This window comes from Bos indicus, chromosome 29, assembly GCF_029378745.1.
Source record: "Bos indicus isolate NIAB-ARS_2022 breed Sahiwal x Tharparkar chromosome 29, NIAB-ARS_B.indTharparkar_mat_pri_1.0, whole genome shotgun sequence".
NCBI lineage: Eukaryota > Metazoa > Chordata > Mammalia > Artiodactyla > Bovidae > Bos > Bos indicus.
Genome location: NC_091788.1, coordinates 28,323,677 through 28,335,718, shown reverse-complemented (window position 1 = coordinate 28,335,718; position 12,042 = coordinate 28,323,677). Strand labels below are relative to the sequence as shown.

General features: G+C 37.5%; 1 protein-coding gene across 1 annotated transcript; it reads left to right on the top strand.

The window, feature by feature from the left end:
* The first annotated feature begins 1,289 nt into the window (after window positions 1–1,289).
* LOC109554252 (olfactory receptor 8B12-like) lies at window positions 1,290–2,225 on the top strand. Its single transcript, XM_019954567.2, has one exon. The coding sequence runs from the start codon at window positions 1,290–1,292 to the stop codon at window positions 2,223–2,225; it is 936 nt and encodes a 311-aa protein (XP_019810126.2).
* Window positions 2,226–12,042: the final 9,817 nt, after the last annotated feature.

Below are 12,042 nucleotides of genomic sequence, written 5' to 3'. Positions count from 1 at the left end.
TTACTTTGGTTTCTGGAACACAGTAAGTGCCCAATACAAAGTCTTAAGAATTACTTTTCCCATACTGCTTTGCTCTTCTTTGTTCTTAAAAAGATGTATCCTGAATAAAAGAATAGGTCATTAAAAGCCTTGTCAAGCATTATCAGAGATGTAAATAAACATTTCTTCTTCCCTGGGGAAGGTGGTCTCTTGGAGCCGTAATCCCAAGGGAGTCTCTTGTAATGAGGTCAACTGAGATCTCTGATCCAGAATAAAATTCTTCAGTTTCTTGTTGTCTATGGCTATAAGGAAAGGATGCTACTTCATCCCAGGTCAGGCAGACACTCACTCACCCTTCAGCGTCTGCCTGACCTGGTCTGTCCTGTGGCAGGGAGGTTACAAGATCATGTTCTGAGCCAGACCACTTGAGTTCACCTTCTGTTACAACTGGGATTTGTGCAAGTCACTTAAGTCCAGTGTCCTCATCTGTTACATGGAGATAACTACAATGCTACACAGCATATAGAACAATAACTACCCCACAGTTAGAGCTCTGTAAGTGTTTCTTTTCTTTTTCTTAAAGTTTATAGATAACTTTGCATTATGACTCCATTATTATTAGTGCATGTGTGCATGCTCAGTCGTTTCTGACTCTTTGCAACCCCTGAACTGCAGTCTGCCAGGCCCCTCTGTCCATGGAATTTTCCAGGCAAGAATACTGGAGTGTATTGCCATTTCCCCCTCCAGGGGATGTTTCTGCCCCAGAGATGGAATCCATGTCTTCTGGGTCTCCAGCATTGACATGTGGATTCTTTACCACCTGGGAAACCATCATTATTATTATCATCACATAATAATTTCACAACCATTCCAGCCAAAGACCCTGGGCACATGACCTCACCGTCTTGCTCTGCTCAGTTTGAGACCTAAGGTGGAAGGTCTAGTCAGGGTCGAATGGCTTCCATGTCTCAAGAGTAACCCTAGAGAAGGGCCCCAGGACTTACATACTTGACCAAGGGCTGTGGAGGGGAGGAAGTGCACAGAAAGGGTACAGGAAAAAGTGGCCGGATGAGTTCATGGACTCTGCTTGATTGTACCAGCCTTTACTCTGAAAGCAAATTTCACCCACAGACAGTTACTAGGGCGGTTCATGGCAATTGGGTACCATGAGAAGAGAGTAGGTATGAAGAAATGCCATCTTCCTGAAGTTCAAAAATCCCTCAGTTCAAATGCCATTCTGAAGAAGGATTGTTTTCCTCTTTTTCTCTGAACAATTCTTCATTTCCCCTCACAGATTCTCCGAGAGGAGAATGGCTGAAGAGAACACCTCCTCTGTGACCGAGTTCATCCTCACAGGCTTAACAGATCAGCCTGAACTCCAGATCCCCCTCTTCTTCCTGTTTCTGTGTTTCTACATGGTCACTGTAGTGGGGAACCTGGGCTTGATAACCTTGATTGGACTGAATTCTCACCTTCATATTCCCATGTACTTTTTCCTCTTCAACTTGTCCTTCATAGATTTTAGTTTCTCTACTGCCATCGTCCCTAAAATGCTGACAAGTTTCATCTCAGAGAAGAACTTCATTTCCTATGCAGGGTGTATGACTCAGCTCTTTTTCTTCTGTTTCTTTGTCTTTTCTGAATCCTTCATCCTGTCAGCAATGGCATACGACCGCTATGTCGCCATCCGTAAGCCACTGGTTTACACGGTCACCATGTCTCCTCAGGTGTGTTTACTCCTTTTGTTGGGGGTCTATGGGATGGGAGTGTTTGGGGCTATGGCCCATACAGGAAATATAGTATTTCTGACGTTCTGTGGTGACAACCTTGTCAATCACTATATGTGTGACATCATTCCCCTTCTTGAGCTCTCCTGTAACAGCTCTTATGTAAATTTGCTGGTAGTCTTTATTGTTGTGACCATTGGCATTGGGGTGCCCATTGTGACCATTTTTATCTCTTATGGTTTTATTCTTTCTAGCATTTTCCACATTAGCTCCACTGAGGGAAGGTCCAAGGCTTTCAGTACTTGCAGTTCCCACATACTTGCAGTCTCTCTTTTCTTTGGGTCAGGAGCTTTTATGTACCTCAAACCACCTTCTATTTTACGTCTTGATCAGGGCAAAGTGTCCTCCTTGTTTTATACCATTGTGGTGCCCATGTTCAATCCATTAATCTATAGCTTGAGGAACAAGGATGTCAAATTTGCCCTAAAGAAAACCTTGGACAGAATAATGTTGTCTTGAAGAAATATTAGAAATTGAGAAAAAGGATCCCATTTTTTTTTTATTGGAATTTGTTATTATTGTCATTGTTATTTGGTGTGGACTTCAAGTTCCAGGGCTTCCATTCTGTCCAATATATAAAGGAGATTTAACTTTTTCCCAAGTGGATTTATCCTCCCTCACCATCATTTCCCCTCTTCCTTCTTTATTTTACAAAGATAGTTGCTATATTATAGAGTATTCAATGTTGAATGGGACTTTGGAATCATTTAATCCAGTGCCAGTGTATAATACATCACACTTTGGAGACTCAGAAATGTATGTTACCCAAGAATATAGAACTACCTGGTGCTACAGCTGGGTCTGAAATCTCAGCTTGAATCCCAACCTAGTTTGTTTTCTTTATGCCATGTTTTCTTGCCTCATGTCTTTCTTGGAATATTCTACTTCACATGTTTGTTGACCTAGCACATTTCACTTATGAATATGTTCACAGTAATTTCATGCTACTTCTCACAGGATAATTTTAATATATCACATTTTGTAAGAGAGTAGGAGGTGAAAGATTTTGTTGAGTTGGTCTTGGCAAAACGACAAGATCGGTTCTGATGAATTTTGTAGTGTGTGAGTGGGAAGTATGTTAGATTTCAGATAAATGCAAGATGGGCACCTCTGACTTGGTAGGTGGAGCTCTAGGGACGAAGTTCAGTGAATTAGAACTTCCAGATGAGAGAAATGTAATTTGATGGGGTATAAAGATGTAGGGTGGAGGTATTTCAACACTTCAGTTCAGTTCAGTTCAGTCGCTCAGTCGTGTCCGACAGCTCGCTCCCTGTCCATCACCAACTCCCGGAGTTCACTCAGACTCATGTCCATCGAGTCAGTGATGCCATCCAGCCATCTCATTCTCTTTCAACACTAATGGGCGAGAATTTGGAGTTTCATTTCAAGGGGTACCTTGGTTGTATTTTGAGTTAACTGGGAGCTGTTAAAAATCCAATCCAATCCAATCCAATAGCCACTAGCCATATACAGTATCCAGTACTTGAAATGTGATCATCCAAATTGAGACATGGTGTAAGTGTAAAATACACACTGGCTCTTTGAATAATTAATATGAAAACTAATGTAAAATACCTCATCAATTGTCTTTTATATTGATTACATGCTGAATTGACACTTTTGGTCTACTATGTTGAATAAAAATGCAATTAAAATGAATTTATCTGTTTAGTTTTTTAACGTATCTATCTACCAGAAAGTTTAGAATTATACAGGTGGCTTGCATTTTATTTCTGTATTTCTTGTAAAATTTCTATTGTCTGGAGGATGGGACAGAGAAGTAGATGGCTGTGGGTATACATTTAGTTATCAGGGCAGCACCAAGCTACTGCTTTTTAGGAGAGGCAATTGCTATTGAATTTTCAGGCACTACTGATTGCCATCACATTCTAATGATGAGGCAAATGGAAAAGAAATGTTGATTTCAGGATAAATTTAAAAAAACACAGTATTATTGAATGGAAAATGTGTGTGTGTATGTGTGTGTGTGCGCGTGCACTCTATGTTGCTTCAGTCGTGTCTGACTCTTTGCAACCACATAGACTGTAGCCTTCCAGGCTCCTGTGTCCATGGGATTCTCCAGGCAAGAACACTTAAGTGGGTTGCCATTTCCTCCTCCAGGGAATCTTCTGGATCCAGGGATCGAACCCAAATGTCTTAAGTTTCGTGTACTGGCAGGCAACGTCTTTACCACTAGTGCCTTCTTGGAAGCATGGCATATGGGAAAGAGATATTGATCTCAAGATAAATTTATACATACACAGTATTATTAATGGAAAATATAGCTTTATATAAAAAATTCAAAAAAGAAAAAAATTTTGGTTTAAACTCACTAAACTCATTAGTGGTAAAATTTCTTTGAGAATAATGACAAGTGAAGTGCTAGGGAAATATTTTTACTTATAAATTTTCCCTTAGGAAAGTTATTGTATTAGGAAATAAAGGAAGTTTGGATAAAACTTAGTTTTGCCCTTTGATTCTGGCCAATGTTGCTGCAATGAGAAGAATAAACATACAGAAGAGGACTGTACTTTGGATGAGATTGTATAGTTCTTTGAATTCAGGAGACCTAGAATTTATGAATGGGGTTGGTATATTAGGGTACGCAGTACAAAGCAGTTAATGAAAGAAAACAGAAACCTTTGCAAAAACTTTTGTAATTAACTTTCATATAGTAAAGTGCACAAATCATGTGTATAACTCATTGAACTTTTGCATATGTATATATAATCACAACCTAATTCAAGATCTAAAACCTTTCCATCTACATTAGAAAGTTTTCTCTTTCTCCTTTCCAGTAAAACTGTTTATGCTGCTATCAACAATGTCCAAAAGTTTCAGTTTCTCTACATCCTCATTAATACTCAGCATTTTTATTTATCCTTTCAGGTCTTGAGGCAGAATGCCTTTTTATTTCAGTTTTCATTTTCCTGATGGGTAATAAAGTTGAGCACCTTTTAATATTTTTATTGGCTATTTGGATATCTTCTGCAAAGTAATTATTCAAGTATTTTTCCCACTTGAAAATCAGAATTTTTAGTTGTTTTCTTATTACACCTGTGGCGGATTCATGATGATGTATGGCAAAACCAATACAATATTGTAAAGTAATTAACCTCCAATTAAAATAAATAAATTTTTTTAAAAAAGAGGAAAAAAAAAGAATTTAAGAAATTCTATATACAAGTCCATATATTTGCATGTGTGCTTATATATGTATATGCATGTATAACACATATGTATATACATGTAATATACATGTATATGTACACATACACATTTCTTTATGTCTACCTCTACCTCCATCTCTCTCTACTATCTATTTTCTCTTAGACCATGTCTCACTTATCCTTAACAGTATCTTTTGATTGCAGATGGTCTTATTTTTCATGTTTTGATTTATCAGCTTTGCATCTAATGGTTAGTGCTGTGTCTTATTTAAGAGTTACTTTACTGTTCTTCCTGAGGCCAGAGGAAGAGGAATGCAAAGGGATACGAGTGAGAAAGAAGACATAACAAACCCCTGGTGGCTTTGTCTCTGTCACCGTTTTGGGTCCCTTGATCTTCTGGCTCTATGCTATGCTTATACTATCTCTACTTCTATTTGATTGATACTTTGCAGGGGTGGAGCACTTGATTGATACTTTGCAGGGGTGGAGCACTTGGGGCATGAAAGTGCAGTCTTATAAGTATTTTCAGTTTAGTAAACATGTATTTATTTTTTATGTTTTAAAAGGGGTTTTAAGAAGCTATAATTAGCATACAATTTAAACAAATTAAATCAGCACACACTTTAAACAAATGTTTAAAACTGTAATTCTGATACATTTTGACATACGTCTACACTCATGAAACCATCACCACAGTCTTGTCCCTTTGGGAACTCTTCCATTCCCCCCATTCTTTCTGGGTAACCACTGATCTGTTTTCTTTCTTTGGTCTTCATTCTCAAGATTTTCTAAAAGTGTAATTGTACAGTATGTGTTCATTTTTGTCTGGTTTATGCCACTTGGTTTAAGTATTTTGAGATTCTTCCATGTTGTTACATCTATTAGTAATTCATTATTTTTTGTTGTTGAGTAGTGAGTTACCGGGGTCCAGCCCCAGTGGATCCAGGGAATTCGAAGGGGAGATGGCTTCGGCGATCAGGATATGATAGAGTTAAAGATATAAAGAGTGGTTAAATAAGGATAGCTCAGCGAAGAAATTTAGTGAAGAAAAGAGGCTGAATAACTTGGTTTACGTGGAAAGCTAATGAAATTCCAATACAAGGAATTTATGTCACCTACATAGGCCGCAGGTGTCCTCCCGTTCTCCTGAAGGAGAGGAGACACTAAGGCCTCCCTGGTCAGATCTTAGAAGCCCAGGCATAATTGGTAGGCTTGACGAGCCTCCACGCTCCAGATGGGAATTCAGCCAGAAGGTGAGAGAAAGAACGACATGGGGAGACCAAGTTTTGGTGAACAAGGCCCGCACTTTATTTTCCAAAGTAGTTTTTATACCTTAAGTTATGCATAGAAGATAATGGGGGAAGGGGTAGAGTCATGCAGTAAGCCAGGCTTTCAAACTTATCATATGCAAAAGTTTAGGTGATTTACATCATCTTCTGGCCAGGAGGCCTGTTAACATTTTATGACCCTTTCTTCAGAAAACTTACTTTTCTCTATAGGTGATTATTCTAAAGTCAGGCGCCACCCTCTGAAAGCATTAGATAAAGTTGCATTTCTATAGGGCAAAGGTGTGGTGGGCTATAACAAGAAAAGAATTAACTCAAGGGTCCAAGGTTACAAACATTAAAGCTACTACTTACATTCCTATACACCAATTATATTAATCAATACACTGCCAGGGACACAGTACGTAAGGGATATGGAAACTTAGCAGCAAACATTGGCCCAATAAGTGAAAAACCCTTCACCAATACAATTTCTAATCCATCTTTGAACTGCTCAAAGGAATCTGTATTTAGACAGTTTAGAACATCTCATGCCACTCACGGTTGGGAGGCTCTGAACAATCACATGTGGCTGGAAGAACCTATTCAGGCAGGCTAGAGGACTTCCAAAGGAGTTTGTAGGTTGAAACACTCTTGTCACACCCAGGAACTTTATTAACTGGAGCTGTAAGTTAACTCTTTTTCAGAGAGCGGTGGTGGGGGACAGCCCCCCGTAAAGTCAGGGGTGTAGGTGAGGGCACAAGCAGTAAAGTAGGCAGACTCTGGTTTTAGGGGCAGGTGCTTGAGAATTTCCAGGGGGACTCCTGAGGCTTGATCCCGCCTTTGCGTCTGCCGAGCCTCCTTCCTCATGACCTTTGCCACGGGTGGAGCTCCTCACGTTGGCTCCCGGCAGTGAGTCACTGAGTGAATGATTATACTACTAACCACCACTGCTACAACTACTAGTGTATGTGGATACACTACTACCATTTGTTTATCTTTCCCCTGTTGATAGCCATTTGGGTTGTTTCCAGTTTTGGGGCTACTACAAACAAAACTGTGAACATCCATGTATATGTCTTTGTATGGACATAGTCTTTCATCTTTCTTGAGTAATACACAGGAGTGGAACAGTGAGATCATATGACAGGTATATGTTTAATTTTTCAAAAACCTGCCACACAGTTTTCCAAAGTGGTTGTGCCATTTTACACTCTCAGGAGTAGTATTTAAGATTTTCAATTCCTGTACTTCCTCACCATACTTGGTATGGCCCACTTTTTAATTGAAAAGATTTTTAATAGATGTGTCATGCTATCTCAGTGTGGTTTTAGTTTTCATTTCCCTAGTGACTAAATGATGATGAGCATCTTTTCATGTGGACGTGTGTCAAACATATGTCTTTTTTGGTGAAATGTCTATCTAAATTTTGTCCCATTAAAAAAAAATAGCTTATTTATTTTTTCTCATTGAGATGTCAAGGTTCTTTATATATTTTGAATTCTAGTTCTTTGCTAAACATAAGATTACTAAATGGTCCATGGTTTGTCTTTTCATTCTTACAGAAGATTAATTTTGATTGGGATTGTATTCAATCTGTGGATCTTTTGGGGGAGAACTGACATTTACTTTCCCCTCACCAATAAATGGAATACTCACTTTCCTACAGTCCCTGGAACATAGAATATGCTCAACATTTTTCAACTTTTCCAACCTGATATGTGAAAAATAGTTTTTAAGTATTGCTATAATTTGGATTTCTCTAATAAATGGAAACATTGAAGATGTTTTCAGATATTTAATGGCTGTTGGTATTATTTCTTATATGGATGATCTTTTCACAACTTTCTCCCACTTTTCTGCTGGATTTTGATTTTCCCAATTTTTAGGAGGACTGTATATAAACTATATTAGTTTTTTGTCTGAGATATAAGTTGCATATATTTCTTCCCTATTTTGTGATTTGGCTTTTGACTTTCCTTATGATATAAATTTTTTTAAGGTTTTAATTTTTTATTATTTCTCATATTTCAATCATAGTTATAAATGCTTTCTTTCCTCTTAGGTTATAAAGAAATTCACTAATCTTTTCATAATGTTTGCATGATTTAAAAAAAACCTGAATGTCTGATCTTTTTAGAAATTGTACCAGTGTATGGTGTGAGGAATGGATCTAACTTTATCTTTTTCCATATGGCTATCCAGTTGTTCTATCACCATTTATAAAAAAAAAAGTCCTTCATTTCCCTGCTGGCTTGAGCTGTTGTCTTCATTACATACTAAGTTTTATAGGCTCTTGAGTTATTTCTGTATTTTCCATTCTGCTTTATTGGTCTGTAAGTCTATTCATAAGTCAATACCACACTGCTTTAATTATAGAAGCTTCACAGAATTTTCCTATCTTGAAGGTACCTTCCACGTATTGTTCTCAGTTTTTTTAGGGTTTTCCTGGATATTCATTTTAAGCCATAACTTTTATAATTAATCTGTCTAATTCTAGAAAAAACTGATGGCATATTTATTTATTGCATCTTAAATTTATAAGTAAGCTTAGGGAGGGTTGACATTTTTGGATATTCAGACTTTTCACCATGACATGTGGTATGCCTTACCATTTTCTTCAGGCCTACTTCGGTAACATTTAGGAATGTTTTGTAATTTTCCTCATTTATGTTTGAACATTTCTAATTAGATTTATGCTTAAGAATTCTATTTTATTTTGTTATTATAGCAAGGATTCTAGCTTTCATATTATATTCTGATTAGTGTTTATATATGTGAATTCTACTGAATTATATGTTAACTTTATACTTTAATATAATCGTTTTTTGTAGAAGTTTTTCCAGGAATTCCCCTCAGGTTTTCCCATTATGCTGATTAAATTTCTATAAACAGAGATAATTTTGTCTATTTCCTTTTGAGTCTTAGCCTCTAATTCCTTTCCCATTTATAATTGCATTTCTAATACTTTTAATACAATGTTAAGTAATTGTGGAGACTGTAGGCATCTTGGTTCTGTTAGTTCTAATTAGAGATGTCTCAAGGGTTTTCAAATTAAGTTGCTGGCTTTTTACTGAGTTTTACATATTTTATCATCTTTAAAGAAGTATCATTCTCTAAAAATACTTTAAAAGCATGAGTGGATGTTTTATTTTGTCAATTGCTTTTCATCTTCTTTGGGATTTTATTCTCTCAAATTTTCCTCATCTTTTTTTATATCTTCAATATCTCCATCTCTATATACTTCTATTGCTGGATATATGCAATCCTACATTACCTTTAAATATTGTAAAGTAATTAACCTCCAATTAAAAGAAATAAATTTATGTTAAAAAACTCCCTTAATTAAAAAAAAATAAAAACTTCCTTTGATACTCATTCTCTCCTCTGCCTTTTCTGTCTACATTCAGTCTCAACAATATATACTTTAAAAAATGTTATATAGTCCTCCAATGTCTCCCTTTGTATCCCAGTGCCAGAATGTAACACTTCTGTTCAGATGCACTTGTATTTTAAAATCTAATTTTTCCGTGCCAGTGAAAACTTCACATCTGGTTTTCAGGGCGTTCTTAGACCCTAAGGTTTAGCTCCTATCTATGTGCCTTGATTACTGTCCTGAAATTTAGGCAAGAGACCACCAGGTATAAGGGTTCACTATTCCACTTGAATTTGAAGGTGTTATGCACACTCCAATTTTTCAATAGGTATGAAGTTTCAGTTTGGTATGATGAATAAATTCTAGAGACCTGTTGTACAATATTGTACCTATAATTAACAATGCTGTATCACACACTTAAAAATCTAAGAGGGCAGACCTCATGTTAAGTGATCATACCACAATCAAAACAAAACAAGTAAGATACAAAAACAAGAAACATAACACAAAAAACCTTACTACATTCCATGTCATTTTATTAACAAATACATAACATTATTTAAGAAAGTAAATTCTAGAAAAAAAATGCACCATCATTCAGTTAACACCATGTTTTAAAGGAAACTTTTTACAGCAACTGGGTATAATTTTTCAATACTTTTTCAAATGCAGAAATGATGGGATTACAGAATAATTATTGAATAAAAGCATGAATCATTCATGCAGTGAACTTCTACCTTAGCCAAAATAATAGAGGATATGTATTTGGATTCTTGGCCTCCAAAAATGAGGTATCTTTAGAAAAATGTCACTATGGCTATGTGTGATTCTTCCCTGCTGTCTCTACATGGCACATTACTGCTTCCATAGAGTCAATGGTAATACAGCATTTACTTCCCTCACAGATTTTAAACCATTTTGAGGCAGATTTCATTGTTATTTGATAAGGCAAAGTCTTTGGTAGCTTTGAAGTGTCTAAACAATTTTACTGAGAAAGGTAATGTGGTGAGGGGCTTTGTAGGTTATGTGTGTTAGGACCCTAACCAACCCACATATTGTGTTACTGAAATTTGCCATTATTGCTGAGGACCAGCAAAGGGATTCCCAATTAGAGTCAACTTTGCATCCCATCTACGGCTCTGGAAGAGGGGCTCCTGCTTCTCTTCTTGGATAGCAGGTATAGAAATTGTGGACAGAAGTCTAAATGAGCTCTGTTTGTGAAAACTACATTTTTTTTTTGGTTTCTTTTGCAGATACTTCTCCTAGGAGAGCACCTGAGGGAAACATCTTGGGGTTCCAGCCAGATCTTGATATGTATATACATGTAAAAGAAGCCCCCCTTTAAACATCATGCTCTGACTTCAGTGTCATGGACAGATGATGTGTCTTTTCTACAACTGGAGGGAACTATCTGGGGAAGACCTTGATGTAAAACCATGGTCTTTGGCTCAGAATTGATTCCAGGATAATGTAGGCATTAATTTTCCAGACATCACAGGAAAAAGAAGGATACAAGCTTAGGGCACTCCTCTTCCTACACCATGCAAGCCTTTTCCTTTCAGGGAGAGCAGACTGTAAGACTCTGTATTGCTAATGCTAAGCTGAACAAGGGGGAGTGGTTGCATGGCAGCATCCCATGTCTCTCTTTGTCCTTGTTTCTAACATGAAGCCCTGAAATCTGAGGGTTTGGGGACTACTTCTTGCTCTAATTTTGTTCTGGGGTGAGGGGGTGACCTAAACAATGGAGTCAGAGATCATGATATCTCTAGGTCTCTTTCCAGTTCTCATCCCTTCTTCAAGATGTGTTTCCTAAGCAACCTGGGAAATTATTGAACATCTCTGAGATGCTGCACCTCTGTCTTTGCTGTGAGGATGGGGTTTCCAGTGCACACTCCAGTTGTAGCTCACCCTGAGTCACTGGCCTCCCTGAGCTAATGACTGTTGGGACATTTTTCAAACAGGGGGTTGTATTCACAAATGTAGAAAGACACAGGAAGGCATCCTCCTATGTTAAGACTAGTCATTCTCCTGTTATGGCAATAGAAATTCTCATCTCTGAGTCATGGAATATTGGCCCGTAAAGAGGTTTTTTCCTCCTACCTGCAGAAATGACTTCCCTGAAGAGATAGGCTCTGGGAAATGTATCTACAGTGACTATTTTTATATGCTTCACAAATGGACAACAACTCCATCCCACACTTCTCATTCCTGGAGCTTGGTCACTTTTACTGGGCTGGATATTCGCCTCAACATTCTCATGAGCTCGCCTTCTTATCTCTCCTATCTTTTTTGTCATTTCCCTTAAAATGATAATGAATTCTGCATCAGAGAGTTCATTTTCACTAACTTGAAGTGCAAAATTCTATTCTTTTCTTCTGCTCCTCTGTCATTAGTGATCACTGTCTCATTACTTGCGGCCTGAGGTCACCGTGGAATATGTGTCCCTCGGGTCTGCTCTCGGCTGA